Source organism: Prionailurus bengalensis, chromosome A1, assembly GCF_016509475.1.
Source record: "Prionailurus bengalensis isolate Pbe53 chromosome A1, Fcat_Pben_1.1_paternal_pri, whole genome shotgun sequence".
NCBI lineage: Eukaryota > Metazoa > Chordata > Mammalia > Carnivora > Felidae > Prionailurus > Prionailurus bengalensis.
This window is the reverse complement of record NC_057343.1, coordinates 115,766,804-115,785,555: the sequence shown is the minus strand read 5'-3', so window position 1 is coordinate 115,785,555 and position 18,752 is coordinate 115,766,804. Positions and strand designations below refer to the sequence as shown.

Genomic DNA, 18,752 nt, shown 5'->3' with positions numbered 1-18,752 from the left:
AAGTGGTACTTAGTAGATCTATCAAAGAACAGTATACCACAATGCACTGCCTTTGTAATTCCCAAGAGACTAGAGACAGGAACTCTGTAAGGGTCTCTGTTCCGAGACTAAAGGTACAGTGGCATAAAATGAAAACAATCACAATGCGAAAGAAATAACCATGTGAAAGAATTAAAAAGAGAGTTGGTGAAAACATGTCTCCTATAAAACTAAATGCACCCTTACCATATGATCCAGCCAATCACACTCCTTGGTATTTATCCAAAGGAGTTGAAAACCTAAGTCCACATAAAAACATGCACACAGATGTTTACAACAGCTTTGTTCATAACTGCCAAAACTTGGAAACCACCAAGGTGTCCTTCAGTAGGTGAATGGATAAAATGAGGTAAATCCAGACCATGGAATTTTATTCAGCACTAAAAAGCAATGAGCTATCAAACCATGAAAAGACATGGTATACATATTACTAAATGAAAGAAGACAATCTGAAAAGGCTGCATACTGTATTATTCCAACTATAGGACATTCTGGAAAAGGCAAAACTATGGAGGTAGTAAAAATATCAGGAGTTAGAGGGGGTAGGAAGAACAGACAGAACATAGAGGATTTTTAGAGCAGTGAATACTTTACATGACACTATTATCATGGATACATCATCAGTTGTAACAAGTGTGCCACTATGATGGGACATGCTGATGAGGCTGTGCACGTGTGGGTTTACAGACTGATGGAAAATTTCTGTACGCTTCTCTTAAATTATGCTGTGAACTTAAAATTGCTCTAAAAGTTTTTCTTTCTTTTCTTTAAATAAATTATTTTCAGTGAAAGCCAGAATACAGTGTGAATTCCTATTACAGAAAAGAAAAATGAATTACCACGGTAAAGCAAAGAAAACCCTAATTTTGTGTCTACTAATTCAAAAAGAAGTGGGGACCTGTAGGGTTTCTATCATTGTACTATCAACAGAGAGAACCTATTAAACTTTTTACATAAACAAATTTTAGGAAGGATATTTATTTGAACCATTCATAAGAATGAATGGATGGGGAGCCCACTGGAAGCATCTTTTATATACAAACTTTCTATATAATTAAACTAAACACAGTGGTACTGGGCCTGCACACCGTACCAACCTGTGGGTTAAGAACTGCTGCTTTTAGGGGTGCCTGGGTGGCTCAGTCGGTTGAGCGTCCAACTTTGGCTCAGGTCATGATCTCGTGGTCTGTGAGTTCGAGCCCCACGTCAGACTCTGTGATGACAGCTCAGAGCCTGGACCTGCTTCGGATTCTGTGTCTCCCTCTCTCTCTGCCCCTCCCCAACTCATGCTCTGTCTCTCTCTCTGTGTCAAATATAAACAAACATTAAAAAAAAAAAAAAAAAGAACTGCTGCTTTTGCTGAACCTAAAACATTTTACACTTGTATTTTGTTTAAGGAAAGGAAACCAGCAGGAAGGGAAAGAAAAAGTGTCACTAACTAAACTATGAACCAATGTTTTCTTGTATCATTGATTTTAAAACTCATCCTTGTTTCAGGATTGTTAGTATGGGGGAGGAAGCCCATCTTAGAATCAATGAAGCATGACATTCTTTTTTGTTCATTAAGCAAAATAGTCCAAACTTTTACCAGTGATTTGTTAACCTTCATCTAGACACCTATGTTTTTAAAAATCAATTTAGACTTTCTTGAATTCACACTGGCTTTCTTCCAGTGAACCTAAACCAGGGAAGGGCTTGCTATTCTTTAGCAACAAAGGAAGCCTTCTATTTCAGGAAGCTGACTAAAGTAATAGTGTCTACCGTCACTGAACAGCTGTCTCTAGGAAAGCCCCATCCAGCTGAGGCTACCACATACCCAGGACACAACATCAATCCTGTTCTCTGCACTTGAGCCTTAAGGGAGAAGCGAGGTTCCAGTGAATGTGCACAAACACGAGAGGCTTGGAGGTACCCAGGCTAACTAAAATCTTAAGTTACTTCAGCTTTAATTGAATTTCCAAGGAACCTCAGCATGGGTCCCTTATGGGTAGACACACCAATCTATACCCCATTAAAGACTCTCAATTGTTAAACAGTCATCACTGGGAGGTGCCTCTAACAGGAAAAAAAGTCACATATACAACAGTCTATCTAACAAGGGACCATATTATGGACACTATTATGTCTTTCATTTGAAAACCTTTCTAGGCCTGCATCCACCCATTTGCCTCATTCATGTTAATGGCTGCAAAGTACCTTACTGAATAGATGGAGGGGCCATAATTTACTTATCCAGTCTTCTCTTCAACATTTTGGTTGACATGAACAACTTTGTACAGGTATTTTGGCAAACATTTGTGTACATATCCCTGAGAAAAATTTCTAGCGATAGGATTACTAACTCAAAAGGCATATATATGTTTAAAGTAGATATGCAGTGCCTAATTGGCCTCCAGGAACCAAGCCAACTGGAATTCTCCAGAATGCTGCATCAACTCATACTTCAATTCATGATATGTAACAAGGCCCATTCTGTGTACCCTTTGTTCTGGATGTCTTTATTGGTATTAACCTTATGCACACATATGAAATGGTAATATTAATACTTTATATAGAGGACTTAATCTATAACAGGAAATACTGAGGGCTTGATATTTAACTCTTTACATAGTAGCCATTAAGAAAAAAAAAAATCACCATTAAATAACGAGCAAGCCAGGGCAGGGACTCCTCCAAGGTCACACAGCTAGTGGGCAGGGGAGTCAGAAATCAAACCTATCTTCACTACCTTATCTTCAAAGTTTTTTTTGCTCTTCAACACAAAAACAAAAAATTAGGTATTGTAATCCTTTTATTTAATGGCTTTCCAATAAGACCAAATTGGGCACAGTGACCCTTAATGAAGAAGAAAAAGTACAAATTACCACTCTTACGTGTTGCCCTAATGTATCTAATGCAATATACTATTTGTTTCCAAGACCATGTGGTAAAAAAATGTAATAAACCCAATTGGAACCACTCTAACCAAACACTTGAATTAAAAGAAAAAAAAGAAGACACTAAAGCTTCCACATGTAAGCAGAATAAATGCACAAGAAAGTAAATTGCACTTCCATGGAAAACGTTTATCAAATACAATTCAAATGAAATTCAAACAGTCTTTATCACTTTGATAAATTTCAAACTCCTGTCCTTAAGGGATCAGTCAATATAAATATACTTGTGGTCTGCTGAATGCGCTCTAGCATCTTAACATCTCCAATATTTACAAGGCACATTGTCAAAAGAACTTGGTGAAAAGGAGCTCCACTCCCTCTTCCCTGGGATGGCATGCATGTCCCCCTACTTTCAAATGCCATGGTCTCCGATTTGATTGTAACACAGAGTTTTGTCAAGTTTCCCTTGCCCTGCAGCCTCATGAAATGTTTGGGGGCTTCACCAAATTATACACAAAGTTACCATTAGTTTTTGAGTCACAAATTTAGATAGGACTTGTGGCAGGTATGAGGGAACTTCTGGAACCAACAGGACAGAATATCCAGCAACAATAGAGATAAAGCAACAAAAAGTCCTCTCAGTCCTATTCCCTAAATAACTTTCCCTTAGAGGGATATTATTCCCTAAATAACTTTCCCTTAGAGGGGTTCTTGGCTACTGGGCAGGCTTCAGGAAATTTCTAGGCCCCATGAGTTCCAAGAAGGATTTCATGGTAGAAAATCCTTACTGGAAATATTCCTTAAAAACTATCACACTGCCAGAGGTACCAGAATACAGTAGAAAACAACCACTCCAAGGAGTCAAGCACCATCCTTACTTTGCATTTAGTATAGATTTATGAAACCCACCACCCAAAGCTAGACTCTGTGCTGGGCACTTGCCTGGCAGCTCATCTACTCAAAGCCATGGCTACTTCACAGACAGGACTACTGAAGCACCGGCATGCCAGAGGGCAAGGAGAAACTGGCAGAGGGGGAAGATCAGGATGAGGACAAGACACGACTTACTGTCTAAAGACTACCCATGAATGCTGCAGACTGACACATCCTCTCCAATCCACAGTGCACAATTAGAGATGCTGTGAACTGTACAAGGGCTAAGGACTGGAGACCAGTAGGGGCCTGCCTAGTTCAAAGTGGGGTTCCTTGTGATGACAGCCAGTCACTTCCCTAGCAAGTCTATGTCAGGTGAGATGGTTACACATCTCTAGTTCCCCACCCTACCATGAAAAGATGCTCAAATTTCCATGGGTGAGGTGGGTGTGTGAAGGTATAAAAGAGTGTGAATGCCAACAACTAACTAGTCAGTTGAGGAGAACTCTGCACAGAAATCTGCTTGTATCCTCCCCTTCATCCCATGCCTCTATAAAGCACAGAAGAATTATGAATATTAATCATTTGATACTAAGCAAGCCTGTGACAAAACCTGTAGACCTCTGAATTCACATACTCTGAAAACACCAACACTTCCTGGCTCAGAGAACTGTTCTGTATTTTTATTTCCTAAATAGCAACGGTCTAGACTCCTTTCCATCAAGTCAGCCCTTATACTTTCCCACATTTGCATAAAAATTGAACATGCTCACCAGATAAAAGCGTATCTGTTAAAGAATTTAATTTCTCTTTACCATTCTTCTGTTTTATGTCATATACCCTAAAGATACTGCCTGGATGCCACTAAATGCTACTGCAGAAGCCTCTTTGTTCTCCAATTTGAAGAATGTTGCATGAGGGACATTTGATTCTATTACATTTTATTTTGCTGTAAGAAGGACTGAAAATCCCTTGAGACCAAGCGTGAGATATATACCCAACCTCATCACAAGAAGTAAGTTTAGGAATGTAGTATCTATCTCCGGAGGGGAGCTTTACATTTAGGTTTCAGAATTTGTTTGCTTAAAAGTGTGCTGTGAAGGTGGAATGTTTTTCTCTAAACCTATGAAAAAGAATAACTCAGTACTTCATTGGGAAAAACAACAGAAGGCCAAGATTTCCCAAAAAAGCCATTGCTGCATTTTTGGCACCAGCAAAGATGTGCTTGCAAATGGGGTTTTCATTTTAAAGTACCGGCACCTGCAATTTGGCAGTCCTGCAGCAGCATGGTTTATCCCCTCTTTTTGCAGTTTATGGATTGCCTGTTCCCCACTCTCTCAAGTACAGCCAAAGCTACCAACCCCAAGGAGAACAGGCAGAGACAGGAGGACATTGGTATGCAGAACACACTGTAACCTTATATATAGGTCATTGCTGGAGGACTGCGCTGTGCATGTACTTAAGCCCCACTTCTCTTTCAAGCTCCATTGACACTCACATCTCCCACATTCCAGCCTGTGGTTCCCTAGGGTGACAGGTAGTTTTAGCCCTACAAGTACCCAGCCGCTGAGTCTGCCCACAGCCACTGGCCTCAGGAGGCCTGGCACCTCCAGAGAGCAAGCATGTAGCTAAGGGCAGCAGAGGCCCTGTTAAATGAAGAATGCATTTATACTTGCTCAATGTGAAGGAGATGGATTGAAATTTATCTGTGTGATAAACAGTGAATTGCAGTTGACAGACATTTTCTATATGAATGCAATTTACTATGCCATTACCAGTTTATGTTTATATAATGAAATCAACTGTTTTTGTGAGGTGAATTACCCAGATTTACTTTTTGCAAGTTCATAATTAAATGGCACTTAAATATTTCCTCTCTGTTTTCTATCCGTGCATCATGCAGGCAGAGTCTTTTAAAAAGTAGGCAGTTAAACTATGATCATTTCCGAGGGAGAAAGGAAGAAGCTTTCCAGGAAGGGGGAAAATTTATTTTAAAAAATGAACTAAAGATGATGGTGCTGGAAACCTCTCCTCTAAAGTTTCACAGGCTTACAACAAATAACCACACCTCTCACAGGACACAGGTCAATGTTTTTTCTAAATACAATAGCTTCAAGAGAGGTGGATGGTCACGGTGCTGTACAGGTCAACAGATGCAAAATATTACTCTATACAAATGGGAGAAAACTGCCAGCCAGCTTTCAAATTCATGCTTCTAAGATCTAGACCAGCCCCACCACAAGGGAAACAACTCCAACCCACCTCCCACTGTTTAGGAGCCAGTGGTAGTTTGTTGTTGTTTTTTTTTAATTAAAATCAAAACCAGCACAATATTATTGCTAGAATAATTTACTTGCCCAGACTTGGGGGTGTTTTGATTGTCCATTACTGTGACTTAGAAGTTATTATGCACATTCTCACAGGCTTCTCTGGGGAACCAGCTCATTACCTGAGACAGCCAAGAAGTCATCAATGGAAGTAATGTCATCGACAGCATCTGTGAGAACACGGACTTGTTTTTCCCACTGTTCTTTAAAAAGATCCATGTTCTCTTGGGCCAGTTTACTCTGTGGTTTTGCTGCTAAAGCCAATGCAGCATTGATAACCTGCAAAGATATTGAAGTTCATTTTTTACTCTTCCAGAGGCACGAAAAGAAGATAGGTCAATACAATGGTGATGGCTTTGTCTCATAGGCATTTCACAAGGATCCATGATACCACGTGTTCCACCACAACACTTACGAAGATGAAGAAGTGTTAAACAATAAGTAGCAGATGTGAGGGTAAAAGAAAATACATTGGAAATGCAGATACACAGTAAGACAAACAAATGAAAATATCTCCAACCTCTCCATTCTGTGACAGCAACTTTTGAAAATTTTTGACATTATATTCCAGCCTTTATGCTATACACAATACCCATAACACAAGTACATCCCATGACAAAAATATAAAATTCCATGCTACATAAGACTGTCTTGTTTCTTCTTCAACATTAACTATTTCTTATCCCATCTTCTGGATTTACACTGTTATTTTCCTATTACACGATTTCTAGGTTTCATAGAGTTACCCACTATTCTTAATAATTTGATGATGAACGTTTGCTATTTCAGGTTCTGAAGTTTAAAAAGTAATCTGTACAAAAAGCACCTGGCTTGAGATATAATTCACATACCAAAAAATTCACCAATTTAAACCTTACAATTCAGTAATTTTTAGTATATTCACAGTTGTGCAACCATTACCACAAGACCACTTTCATCACTCCAAAACAAACCCCATATACATCGGCAGCCATTCCCCATTTTGCTCATTCCTTAAAACTACCTACTGGCAACCACTAACTTTACTTTCTTTTTCTGTAGATTTGTCTATCCTGGGTAATTCATATAAATGGAATCATATTAATATGTGGGTTTTGTAACTAGCTTCTTTCACTTGATGTTTTGGAGGTTCTTCCATGCTGGAAAATATGTCAGTATTTCATTCCTTTCTACTGATAAATAATATGCCATTATACAGATACACAAGATTTTATTTATCCATACATCTGGTGATCAGTTTATTTATCCATACATCAATGAACCATTTCCACTTATTTGACCATTATGAAAAAAGCTGTTATGAATATTCACATACATGTTTCTGTGTTTTCATTATTTTTGGGTCCATCAGCAGGAGTGGAATAGCTGGGTCATATGTTTAACTTTAGACAAACTGCCAGACTGTTTTCCAAAGCAGTTGCACAATTTTACATTTTCACCAGCATGTATGAAGGTTCCAATCTTCACTAACACTTGTTCTTTTCTTTTTTTCTTTTCTCTCTTTTCTTTTTAATGATAGCCATCCTAGTGGGTGCGAAGTGCTATCTCATTGTGGTTTAATTTGCTTTTCTCTGATGGTGCATGATATTACACATCTTTTCCTATGCTTATTGACCATTAGCACAGATTCTTTGGAGAAATACCTACTCAATCCTTTGCTGTTTTCACTCAATGAGTAAATAATGAAATCGAACTGAGAGGATAATTACTAACATTTCTAGGTCCAACATCCTTATGGGTTATCAGAAATAAATATACTTATGATAATGCAACTTGGAAGGGAAGCAAAGACAAGAGAAAACTGGTGGTGATGGAATCGAGGTCTGGATGAAGCAGAAAAACACTTACCACAGAAGCATTTGGCATGCAAAGCTGAAGACAGGATTTGGGACACATTTTTTTTAGGTGCCACAGGAACCACATGCCTATAGGTCTTAATTCCCAATATACAGCAGCAGTATTCAAGAATTTTATTCAACGCAGTCAACAAAGACTTGTAAACAAACTGAAGAATCACAGCTACTAGACTGACGCAGCTATTCCTCTTCCTTCCTAAGCAACTCGAACTGACAGACCAACAAGATTATAAACTACAGACTCATAGGCATAAGGGACTGGGCCAGCTACATATTATTAACAGCCCGTTTATAAAAGCATATGGGTTTGGACAATCAATTATTGTAAGAAGAGCTATCCCACCATCTTTCCATGTGTTATACTGTGGTCTTCCATATTTTCATCATTTCAAGACTTGTTCTTTGCCTCTCTTCCTTCTCGCCATTCACTTCCCACCAGGTGATTCACCACTGTAGACTACTCTCTTCACTACTTAACTCACTGATTCACCAATGCACCAATGAATCAGAGCAGAGCTAGACTGTTTAAGAATACTTGGCTGAAAAAAATGTTTCCTAAGATAGCCAAGTAAACACGGGCAGGGAATTAATTATATGTTTTAAACACGAAGATAATTCCTCCATTACAAAAAGAAAATTGCTCTTTGTTCTGTAATATATCTTATCTCATACAGTATAATGGAGAAAAAGCACCTTATCTAAGGTTGACTTTCTCATTTTCATTACAAACTACTTACAAAGGACACTTGATAAATTAAATACTCATTTCTGATGACTCTGACTCTGAGTAAATTAGAAAGATTCTGAACATACTACTTTAAATAATCATCAAACATTATACTTTGTGGTGAAAACCAGAATCATTTACCTTAAAAAATAGATGTTATTAATGTTATACTTACTGTTACCATTAGTTAAACAATAATATAATGATCTTTCTAGCCAATGAAATCAAATGGGAAATAGAAATAAAAGAAAAAGCTGTTAGAAAGGAGACCACCAAATGACTTTTCAATACAGATGATCTCTGTTTATCTAGGAAACTGAAGAGAGTCACCCCCCCAAAATTTAGTATTATAAAGAGTTCATTAAGGAAGCTACAGACAATATAAATATATATTAAAAAATCAATTTTTTATATACTAGAAAAAAGTAAAATGAAAGGAATGTCAAATCTTTATGAAAGCAATTAATGGGAAATAAAGGGGACTAGATCTCTGAAGAAACCCACAGTATTAAAGTAACAGTAAGTGATTTAACTTTTCTGAGGAATATTACAAAAACTCAAATAAACAAACATATTCCATGTTTAGGCATAGGAAGACTGACCTACTTACTCACAAATTAATCTGGAACAATAAACAGCTAGGAATAGCCAAAAAACCTTGGAGAAAGAGAGCAAGAGTAATGGAAGAGAGGTAATTAAAATGTAATACAAAGCTAAAGTAATTACAATAGAATCATCTAAAAATAGACACTGTCATAGTGAATGAAAAAAGTTAACATCACATACAAGTAGGGATTAACAGTACATTGGTTTTGTATTTGATGGACTATCTGGAGAAAAATAAAGTTAAACCCTCACTTCATACTTATATTTAAAAGCTAACAAAGCTAAAGAATCTATTTATGGGGGCGCCTGGGTGGCTCAGTCAGTTAAGCCTCTGACTTCGGCTGAGGTCATGATCTCATGGTTTGTGAGTTCAAGCCCCACATCGGGTTCTGTGCTGACAGCTCAGAGCCTGGAGCCTGCTTGGATTCTTTGTCTCCCTTTCTCTCTGCCCCGCCCCCCCGCTCACGCTCTCTTTCTCTCAAAAATGAATAAACATCTAAAACAATTAAAAAAAAAAAAAGGCATCTATTTATGTTTTGACTGAATTCTTCCAGAGAAATATCTCTCATTTCTTAGAAAACTCTGCCCTATTTCCAAATAACAATGGGAGAAGTCAATTCATAAATCTGACTATATTACTTCTGTATTTAAGTATATGTAACTGATGAAGTATGTTAGGTAAATCTGTAAGGAGAACACCAAAATACTAATAGAAAAATGGGGGAAAGACATGGACAGCCTACCTAAGATGAACTATAAATGACTAGTAAACAACTAGGGGAAAAAATTTACTCTCACAAATCAAAAGAAATAAAAATTAATGGGAGTTAATATTTTTTCTCATTAAATTAGCAAAAAGCCCCACACGAGGCACTACCACCATGTTGAAAACCTCTAGAACAACGTTGAATAGGACATCCTTGTCTTGTTTTTGATTGTAGGGAGAAAGGACTCAGCCTGTTCCCGTTAACATTACGTTTCACCTGGTATGATGTTACCAGGCTGAGCAAATTCTCTTATGTTCCTGGTTTACAAAGTGTTTTTTGTCAGGCCTAGAGGTTAGATTTTCTTGAAGACTTTTTGTTTAATTTCTACTGCTCTGGCTATTTCTTCTCTGTCTTCTTTGCTGCCTTGTCTTCTTCGACATCAAAGAATTTCAGAGTTCCTCAAGGTTTATTTCTATGCTGCCCTTTCTCCTTTCTACACTCCTCTCCTCACAGTGAGCAATTTCATCTAGTTTCATGATTTTACATACCACTTAGGTGCCAACTACTCCCACATCTCCTATCCAGACCATTTATTCTAGCTCCCAACTCATATTGCTTGCTCTATACCAAACAGCTCCACTCAGATGTCTCACAATTTCCTGTCCCAAGAATGCGGAGTGGTCTTGCTTTAAAATTCTTGATTACTCAAGACACATAATGTTGGAGACAGCAAGGGAACTATACTTCCTTAGTCTAGTAAATCTCCTCCTCTCAAGCCTGGACTCTAAATGAGTATTTGTTTCACACCTTCTTTTCTCACCTACCTCAGCCAGCATCCTCAGTCTCAGCTTCAAAGCCTGCTGCTTCCTACTTGAGTGAGATGAATGCGATCAAAAGACAATGTCCATAGTTCCTATCACCACATCTACCCACTTACCTGCATCTGTACCAGGTACTGTCTTACCTTTTTAAAAATATAGGTGTTCAATCTATGTTCCCATCTCAGACCAACCTTTCTACCTGTCCACTGCATCTTATTTCCTCTCTCCTACTCCAGGACATTGCTCTAGCAATTCTTCGTCCATTCTATAGTATCTATATTGATATTGTCTATTATACATTCTATTGGTTATATAGATTATCTATTCTGTATTATCAATATACTGATATTATTCTACATTATCAATATTTCCCCTTTACTGGACTATTTCCTAATTATGTATTATCGATATTTCCCCTCTTTCTATACTGTAAATATTTCTCATCTGTTGGATTATTTTCAACAGGTAAACATAAAAAACATGCTAGTATGGGACCAACTAAAAATAAAAAACAAGTAACAGTCTCAATCCCGTATCTAGCCCATGCTACCACCCCATGTCTCTATAAACCTTACATAAAATCTGAAAGAGCTGCCAACTTGTTATACCCAATCCCTCTCTCCTCTCTTGAACCCATTCTAGTCAAGCTTATGTCTCCTAAACTCTACCTAAACTCCTTTGTCCAAGGTCATTTGTCATCTCTACCATTTGTCATCTCTACCATTTGACAGGAATAAACATCATTCCTAGAAACACTCTTTTTCACTTGGTTTCCAAGGTAGAGCCAGCTTCTGGTGTTCTTCTGGTCTTACTAACCCTTCCTCAGTCTTCTTTGCTCATCTCCCCAAACTTTAGATGTTAGAGAACCCCAGTTTTAGTACCTAGACTTTTTTACTCTAGGTATACTCATTCTATTGGTGAGCACATCCAGGCTCATGGTATCCTATGTGTGCTGATGAGTCTCACATTTATACAACCTGTCTAGATCTGTTCCTTGAATTTCACTTAGCATCTTGCATATCTAATTACCATGTCTAAAACAGAGCTCCTTAGCTGTTCCCCCAAACCACGCTTCCCTATCAAAATAAATGACACCTCCATCCTTCCAGCTACTTATATTCAAAACCCTGGAATTCTCCTTCACTCCTCTCTTTCCCCTCCACCTCATATTTAATCCTTCAGTAAATTCTATCATCATATATCCAGACTCTAATCAGTGCCTGCCACATCCACTGTACTCTTCCCTGGATTAGTACCAAAGCCTCTGTTTTGGTTTCCTAATGCTGCTATAACATATTATTACTGAAGTAGTTTTACTTAAAACAACACAAATGTATTATCTTATAGTTCTGGACATCAGAAGTCAAAGTGTCAGCAGACCTATTCATTCTAGAGGCTCTAGAGGAGAATCCAGTCTGACTCCTAGAGGCTGCCCACATTCCTCGGCTTGTGACCATATGGCTCCAATGCCTGCTTCTGCGATCACAGTGTCTTCTCAGACTCTGACACCTATGTCTCCCTGTTAGGATACTTTGATTATACTGGGGTCCCTACCTGATAATCTAACTACCCTTAGTTCTCTCTCTCTCTTTTTTTTTTAACCTTTACAAAGACCTTCTGCTACTTAAAGTAATGCATTTATAGGTTTCGGAATTAGGAAATGAACATCTTTGTGAGGGGTGAGGGGTGTTTTCCTGCTTATTAGCACAGCCTCCTAAGAGATATCTCTGTTTCCATCCCTCCTGACAGAAGTCAGGGAGGCCTTGTTCAAACCTAAATTAAATCATGTCAATCCTCTATTCAAAATCCTTCATTGGCTTCCCATGTCACTCAGAGTAAAAAGCCAAAGGCCTTACCATGGCCCTAAAAAAGCCCCAAACCACCCAAACATCTGTTAGAAAACTGACCCTCTTTTTGAAAGCCTCTGCATTTGCTGTTCTCTCTGCCTGGAGTGCCATACCTCCATGGCTTGTTCTATCATCTTCTCTGGGTCTTTGCTTCTAAATCATTTTCTCAATGGCATCTTTGCTGACCTTCCCATACTATTTAACACACACATTACAATTTGTGGGATGTAGCTAAAGCAGTGCTTTAAGAGAAATTTATACCATTAAATATTTAACTGTGACATCAGAAAAGAAAGTCTCAAATCAATGATCTAAAAACTTCTAACTTTAGAACTAGAAAAAGGACAAATTAAACCCCAAATCTGGCAGAAGGAATAAAGTAACATAGTAGTAACTGATGAAATATAAATTACCAAAGACACTCAAGAATAAACAGCTAATGTGAATATCCTTATATCGATTGAAGAAACTGAATTGTTAAAAACCTTCCCACAAAGGAAACTCCAGGCCAAATGTCTTCAGTGGTAAATTACCCCAAACATTTAAAGGACTAATATCAATTATACAGATTTTTCAAGAAAACAGAAGTAAACACTTTCCAGCTGTTAGGCTATGGAAATCAGACTGTATCAGAAAAGAAAACAACTGACCAGTATCAATATGCAAGCCTTACAGGAAGACTGCAATGTCTCTGGCAGCATGTTACCAGCAGATCTCTGTCAGAAGGAGTGGAAGGGGCAGAGGGCAAGGTACTGAAACCTTTAGTCAGAAGCATCTCCTTCGAGCTCTTCTGTTAAACTGCTTTGAAATAAAAGATTAGAGAATATCCAAAGTGGAAAAGTGAGGTGGTTCAAAGTTAGATGGTCCTATGATTGTGAAATAATAGATGCATGAGAGCTGAGGTCACAGGGTACCCTGGCCTGTATGCCTTAGATGCTCCAATAAGAGCTACATATTTTCTCACCACCTATAGGCCAGACCTGTCTGGGTTTGTGTTTATTTGATGCTTGTTAAGCCTGTCAGCCACAAAAATGATCAGTGTTCCCAAAAGCACAAAGGGAAAAGAAGCAATATGGAAGATAAATCTAAGGAGGCACAAGGAAGAATGGGCAATTTCATAAGTTGTTTCTCTAGTTAGTGAGAAGGACAAAAAGAAAAAAAAAAGAGAAAGAAATGCAGATAAGCTGTGGCTTCAAATATTTAATTCACCTTTGTGTAGATTTCCAAGAAAGGCCATGCATTAAACCAGGCTATATGAATTATTAAAGTGCCAGATCCGTATTAACCTAAATGTACAATGCTCATTCTCACAAATGAACTAAGAAAAATAAAATATTAAGTGAGATCATCTCCAAAATGCCCTCCCACAATTTTAAAGATTCAATTGTCAGAAACCTTCTTTTTCCTTTTTTTCGCTGCCCAGCACCAAATGAACTAAAAAAGTTCTAAGACTTGGGTACATCTACAAACAAGGCATGTCAGGGATATGTGGGGTACAGATTCATATTTATCCCCATAACAGTTGGGTTTTTTCCTTATAAAGGCATGTGAGACTAGGGCTCCCTGCTCAAATGGAAGCAGGTCCCCCTCCAGATGAACAGAGTGAGACAGTGCAGCCAGAGAGTAGCAGGCAATGCAGGCAGAGACAGCTGACCTACTTCCTTTCTTGCAGCAGCAAATCACAAAAAAATGTGGGTGCTTTTGTTCCCCCAAGCAACAAAACAAAGCCACTTTCAGGTTACTTCCTCCTCAACTTTAATTAATCTCAAATATTTGAAGTTAAAGTCACTTAACTGCTACAAAGTTAGTACTTCACAACAGTTCTCATTTCCAAAGTTAATTTGCTATTGAGTGAACTGACAAAATGGGGGAAAAGCTCCTCTGGAGGTTCCATCTGTCATCTCTCCCCTTCAACAATAAGGTCTAGGGGCGCCTGGGTGGCGCAGTCCGTTAAGCGTCCGACTTCAGCCAGGTCACGATCTCGCGGTCCGTGAGTTTGAGCCCCGCGTCGGGCTCTGGGCTGATGGCTCGGAGCCTGGAGCCTGGAGCCTGTTTCCGATTCTGTGTCTCCCTCTCTCTCTGCCCCTCCCCCGTTCATGCTCTGTCTCTGTCCCAAAAATAAATAAACGTTGAAAAAAAAAGTTTAAAAAAAAAAACAAAAAAACTATAAGGTCTAGGAGCCAACTCCAAAATGTAGGTGGGGCCACAGAAGAGTTACATAAGGAGAACATCTCCAACACAGGGGCCTGGGCTTCCTACATGCAAGAGTGTGGGTGTGAGGCACAAAAACCAGCATGGAAAAATCGAACATGTACTTCATCCTGTGGTCAGATATTGCCAGCAGCCTCACAATAAAGATGCACTCTAATAACTGTCTATAGGCTACAGCATTTTTGTCAATTAATAAATTAATTTTTATATTTTTAAATTTACATCCAAATTAGTTAGCATATAGTGCAACAATGATTTCAGGAGTAGATTCCTTAGTGCCCCTTACCCTTTAGCCCATCCCCCATCCCACAACCCCTCCAGTAACCCTCTGTTGTCCGTATTTAAGTCTCTTACGTTTTGTCCTCCTTCCTGTTTTTATATTATTTTTGCTTCCCTTCCTTTTGTTCATCTGTTCGTGTCTTAAAGTCTTCATAAGTGAGTCATATGATATCTTTCTCTAATTTTGCTTAGCATAATACCCTCTAGTTCCATCCACGTACTTGCAAATGGCAAGATTTCATTCTTTTTGATTGCCAAGTAATACTCCATTGTGTGTGTGTGTGTGTGTGTGTGTGTGTGTGTGTGTGTGTACACGCCACATCTTCCTTCTCCATTGATGGACATTTGAGCTCTTTCCATACTTTGGCTGTTGTTGATAGTGCTACTATAAACTTGGGGTGCATGTGGCCCTTCAAAACAGCATCCCTGTATCCCCTGGATAAATACGCTAGTAGTGCAATTGCTGGGTTGCACGGTAGTTCTATTTTTAATTTTTTGAGGAACCTCCGTACTATTTTCCAGAGAGGCTGTGCCAGTTTGCTTTCCCACCAGCAGTGCAAAAGAGATCCTCTTTCTCCGCATCCTCTCCAACATCCACTGTTACCTGAGTTGTTAATGTTAGCCATTCTGACAGGTGCTATCTCATTGTGGTTTTGATCTGTATTTCCCTGATGAGTGATGTTGAGCATTTTTTCATGTGTCAGTTGGTCGTCTGGATGTCTTCTTTGGAGAAGTGTCTATTCATGTCTTCTGCCCATTTCTTCACTGGATTATTTGTTTTTTGGGTGTTGAGTTTGAGAAGTTCTTTATAGATTTTGGATACTAACCCTTTATCTGATATGTCGTTTGCAAATCTCTTCTTCCATTCTGTCGGTTGCCTTTTAGTTTTGGTGATTGTTTCCTTCGCTGTGCAGAAGCCTTCTATTTTGATGAGGTCCCTATAGCTCACTGGTGCTTTTGTTTCCCTTGCCTCTAGAGACGTGTTGAGTAAGAAGTTGCTGTGGCCAAGGTCAAAGAGGTTTTTGCCTGCTTTCTCCCTGAGAATTTTGATGTCTTACATCATTACAAATGTCTTACATTTAGGTCTTTCATCCATTTTGAGTTTATTTTTGTGTATGGTGTAAGAAAGTGGTCCAGGTTCATTTTTCTGCATGTCACTGTCCAGTTTTCCCAGCACCACTTGCTGAAGAGACAGTCTTTATTCCATTGGATATTCTTTCCTGCTTTGTCGAAGTTTAGTTGGCCATACATTTGTGGATCCATTTCTGGGTTCTCTATTCTATTCCATGGATCTGAGTGTCTGTTTTTGTGCCATATAGGCTACAGCATATTAAACCCCTTCCTAAACTCCTGGGGAACTAACCAGCCTAGTCTGTTTATCACACAAGCCAGTGTCTGTGGAAGGGAACACCTCTAGTTCAGGGTCCTGGTGGTAGACGTCACTGCCCACATCAGAATGAAGAGTAAGGAGAGAGAGGGCTCCAGGGAAACCCCTCTTCCTCAAAGGGATGGCCACCAGCCAGTTTGAAAAAGAAGCCCTTTGAGAATGTAATGCACGGGCCAGGGTAAGCCAGATGCAGTCTCAGAGGAGTTTGGTTTACCCTCTTCAAAGACTTTCAAAACTTTTGATTAGTTACCTATCGTTTAAAATTGAGACTTGACAGAAAAAACTGAATTGCTGACTTCTCTTTAAAAATAATGAAAGGACCTGGCAATATTGGCCTGGAGTGGAATCGCGGCTTCCTCATGTAGAAACGGCACATACTACTCAAGTTTGTCACTATCATGGCTGCAAATGCCTGCTGTATTTGCCATCACTGAGTCTGCCCAGCCCTGCTTTGAGCAGGGGCAAAAATGAACCTAGGCAAGAGTCTGGAAGACAAGAAGCACACTTGGGAAAACACCTTTTTATCCAGGACACACACCTAATACTAAGGGTGGTCTGGGCACGGTCTAAACCCACTCCTCCTGAAGGTCTGTTCTACTAGAAGAAATCAAATACCCAAGAGAGAAACAATGCTGAGGGCAAACTCAAACCGGCACAATATGGCCCAGCCACACATGATTTGTGCACACCACCATTTCATTAGGATCTACTAGACTCTCCATGTGATTTTTTTTCTCCTAGGCTTAAGATCATTTATATAAATACTCTTGGTAGGTGTGATCAGCGTATGTTACCATCTGTTTCAGCTGATATGTGAAAGCATTGTGGCTTTTCAAGCATTTCAAAACCAAACGGAGAACCAAAGACATTAAAAACAAAGTGCTGATAGGGTAAAATGATAAACTTGGGGAAAGAATGCCCCATCTTTAGAAATTTACTCTGCATTTACTTCTTACAACTTAGTCATCCATGAACTTTCTACAAGTCACTCAATCCATTGTGCTTATTATCTTTACCGCTACCAATTTCTACTGGATTTCATGACTGGATGAAAGCTGAAAAGATGTTCATCATATAATGTGGATTCACAATGGCCTATCATAGTAGTGTTTACACAAACCAACTCTCACTGGCAAGTGAGATACACATGAATGACAATTAGAACAAATGCCTTAACTAACCTGTGCACCAGTTAAGATCCCAGATTAATAATCAGGCTTTACTTCTTTTGGTTGCCTATCTTGAGGGTCAGGAATTATTTATATGAAAGGGCCAAAGTATTGGTCTCAGTATATTTTAAAGCTGGCTGTACACACAACATAGAAATTTCATTCCTATGACCTCTCTTTTGTTACTCCCGTTCCTCTGCTTTATTTCCCTTTATCTGTGGCCGCTGCCATCTGACAGGACATTTAGAGAAAGTAAATGTAAATCCTCAGAGTAGGCCCATGAGCAGTCTCTACTTGGGAAATCAGAAGGGCAGCCTCTTCCACTGAAAACAGCACTTATACCGCTTAAAAACACCTGTGACTGTCAAGGAGCAGGGGACCCCACAGACAGGGTCAGTTCCCCTCATAGGAGGCAGCCAACACGTTGGTCATTTAACAAAGCAACTGTTCTTCTATGTGCTTCAGAGTCTTTCGAGAGTCCCAGACTGCCATTATCGCTAGTCTTCCAATATGCCATCATAAATGGAGAAAAGTTCTCAAGCTTTTAATTCAGTAGCTGGCTGGATTACGTTGCTAACGTATGTACCAAAATGCTACTTCAGGACATTACAGAGTAATGGTTCTAGCTCTTGGATCTTGTTCCCTCCATCACAAAGATCCAAATCCCAGGCATTAAGGAGCATAGGTGGGTAACTGTTACTCCTTCAGGTTTGTGAGATAACTACCCTAAATCCAGGACTGTCAAATGTTGCAGATGGCCCTCTCTCAAGGAGGTTACAGACTGAGTGTGAAGTCACTACACACCCTCCACTTGCCAGCAATGAAAGACACTATCCATTTTTAATGAAAGGCAAGGGATAGTAATATGTGATGCCCCAAGGAAATGTCACTTGAAGCTGAACATAAATTTCTACAAGCTTTGTGAACTCTGGATCAGTGTTTTGTCCCCAAAACTTCTATGTAAAATTCTAAAAACAAAATTAAAAAAATAAACCTGATCTCCAATGTAACCGAACTCCAATTCAGT

General features: G+C 39.1%; 1 protein-coding gene and 1 long non-coding RNA gene across 5 annotated transcripts in view; one reads left to right on the top strand and one right to left on the bottom strand.

Moving 5' to 3' along the window:
- Positions 1-18,752, bottom strand: part of CTNNA1 (catenin alpha 1) — a 313,848-nt gene that overhangs the window by 12,606 nt on the left and 282,490 nt on the right. For all 4 annotated transcript variants that reach the window (XM_043589023.1, XM_043589042.1, XM_043589033.1 and 1 more), the window contains one exon: positions 6,238-6,394. In XM_043589023.1, coding sequence (XP_043444958.1) covers positions 6,238-6,394 — 157 coding nt within the window. The remainder of the gene's footprint in view (positions 1-6,237; positions 6,395-18,752) is intronic.
- On the top strand, positions 12,422-17,692 carry LOC122488011. Its single transcript, XR_006298528.1, has 2 exons — positions 12,422-14,600; positions 14,851-17,692. It is a non-coding gene; the product is annotated as an uncharacterized LOC122488011 (long non-coding RNA).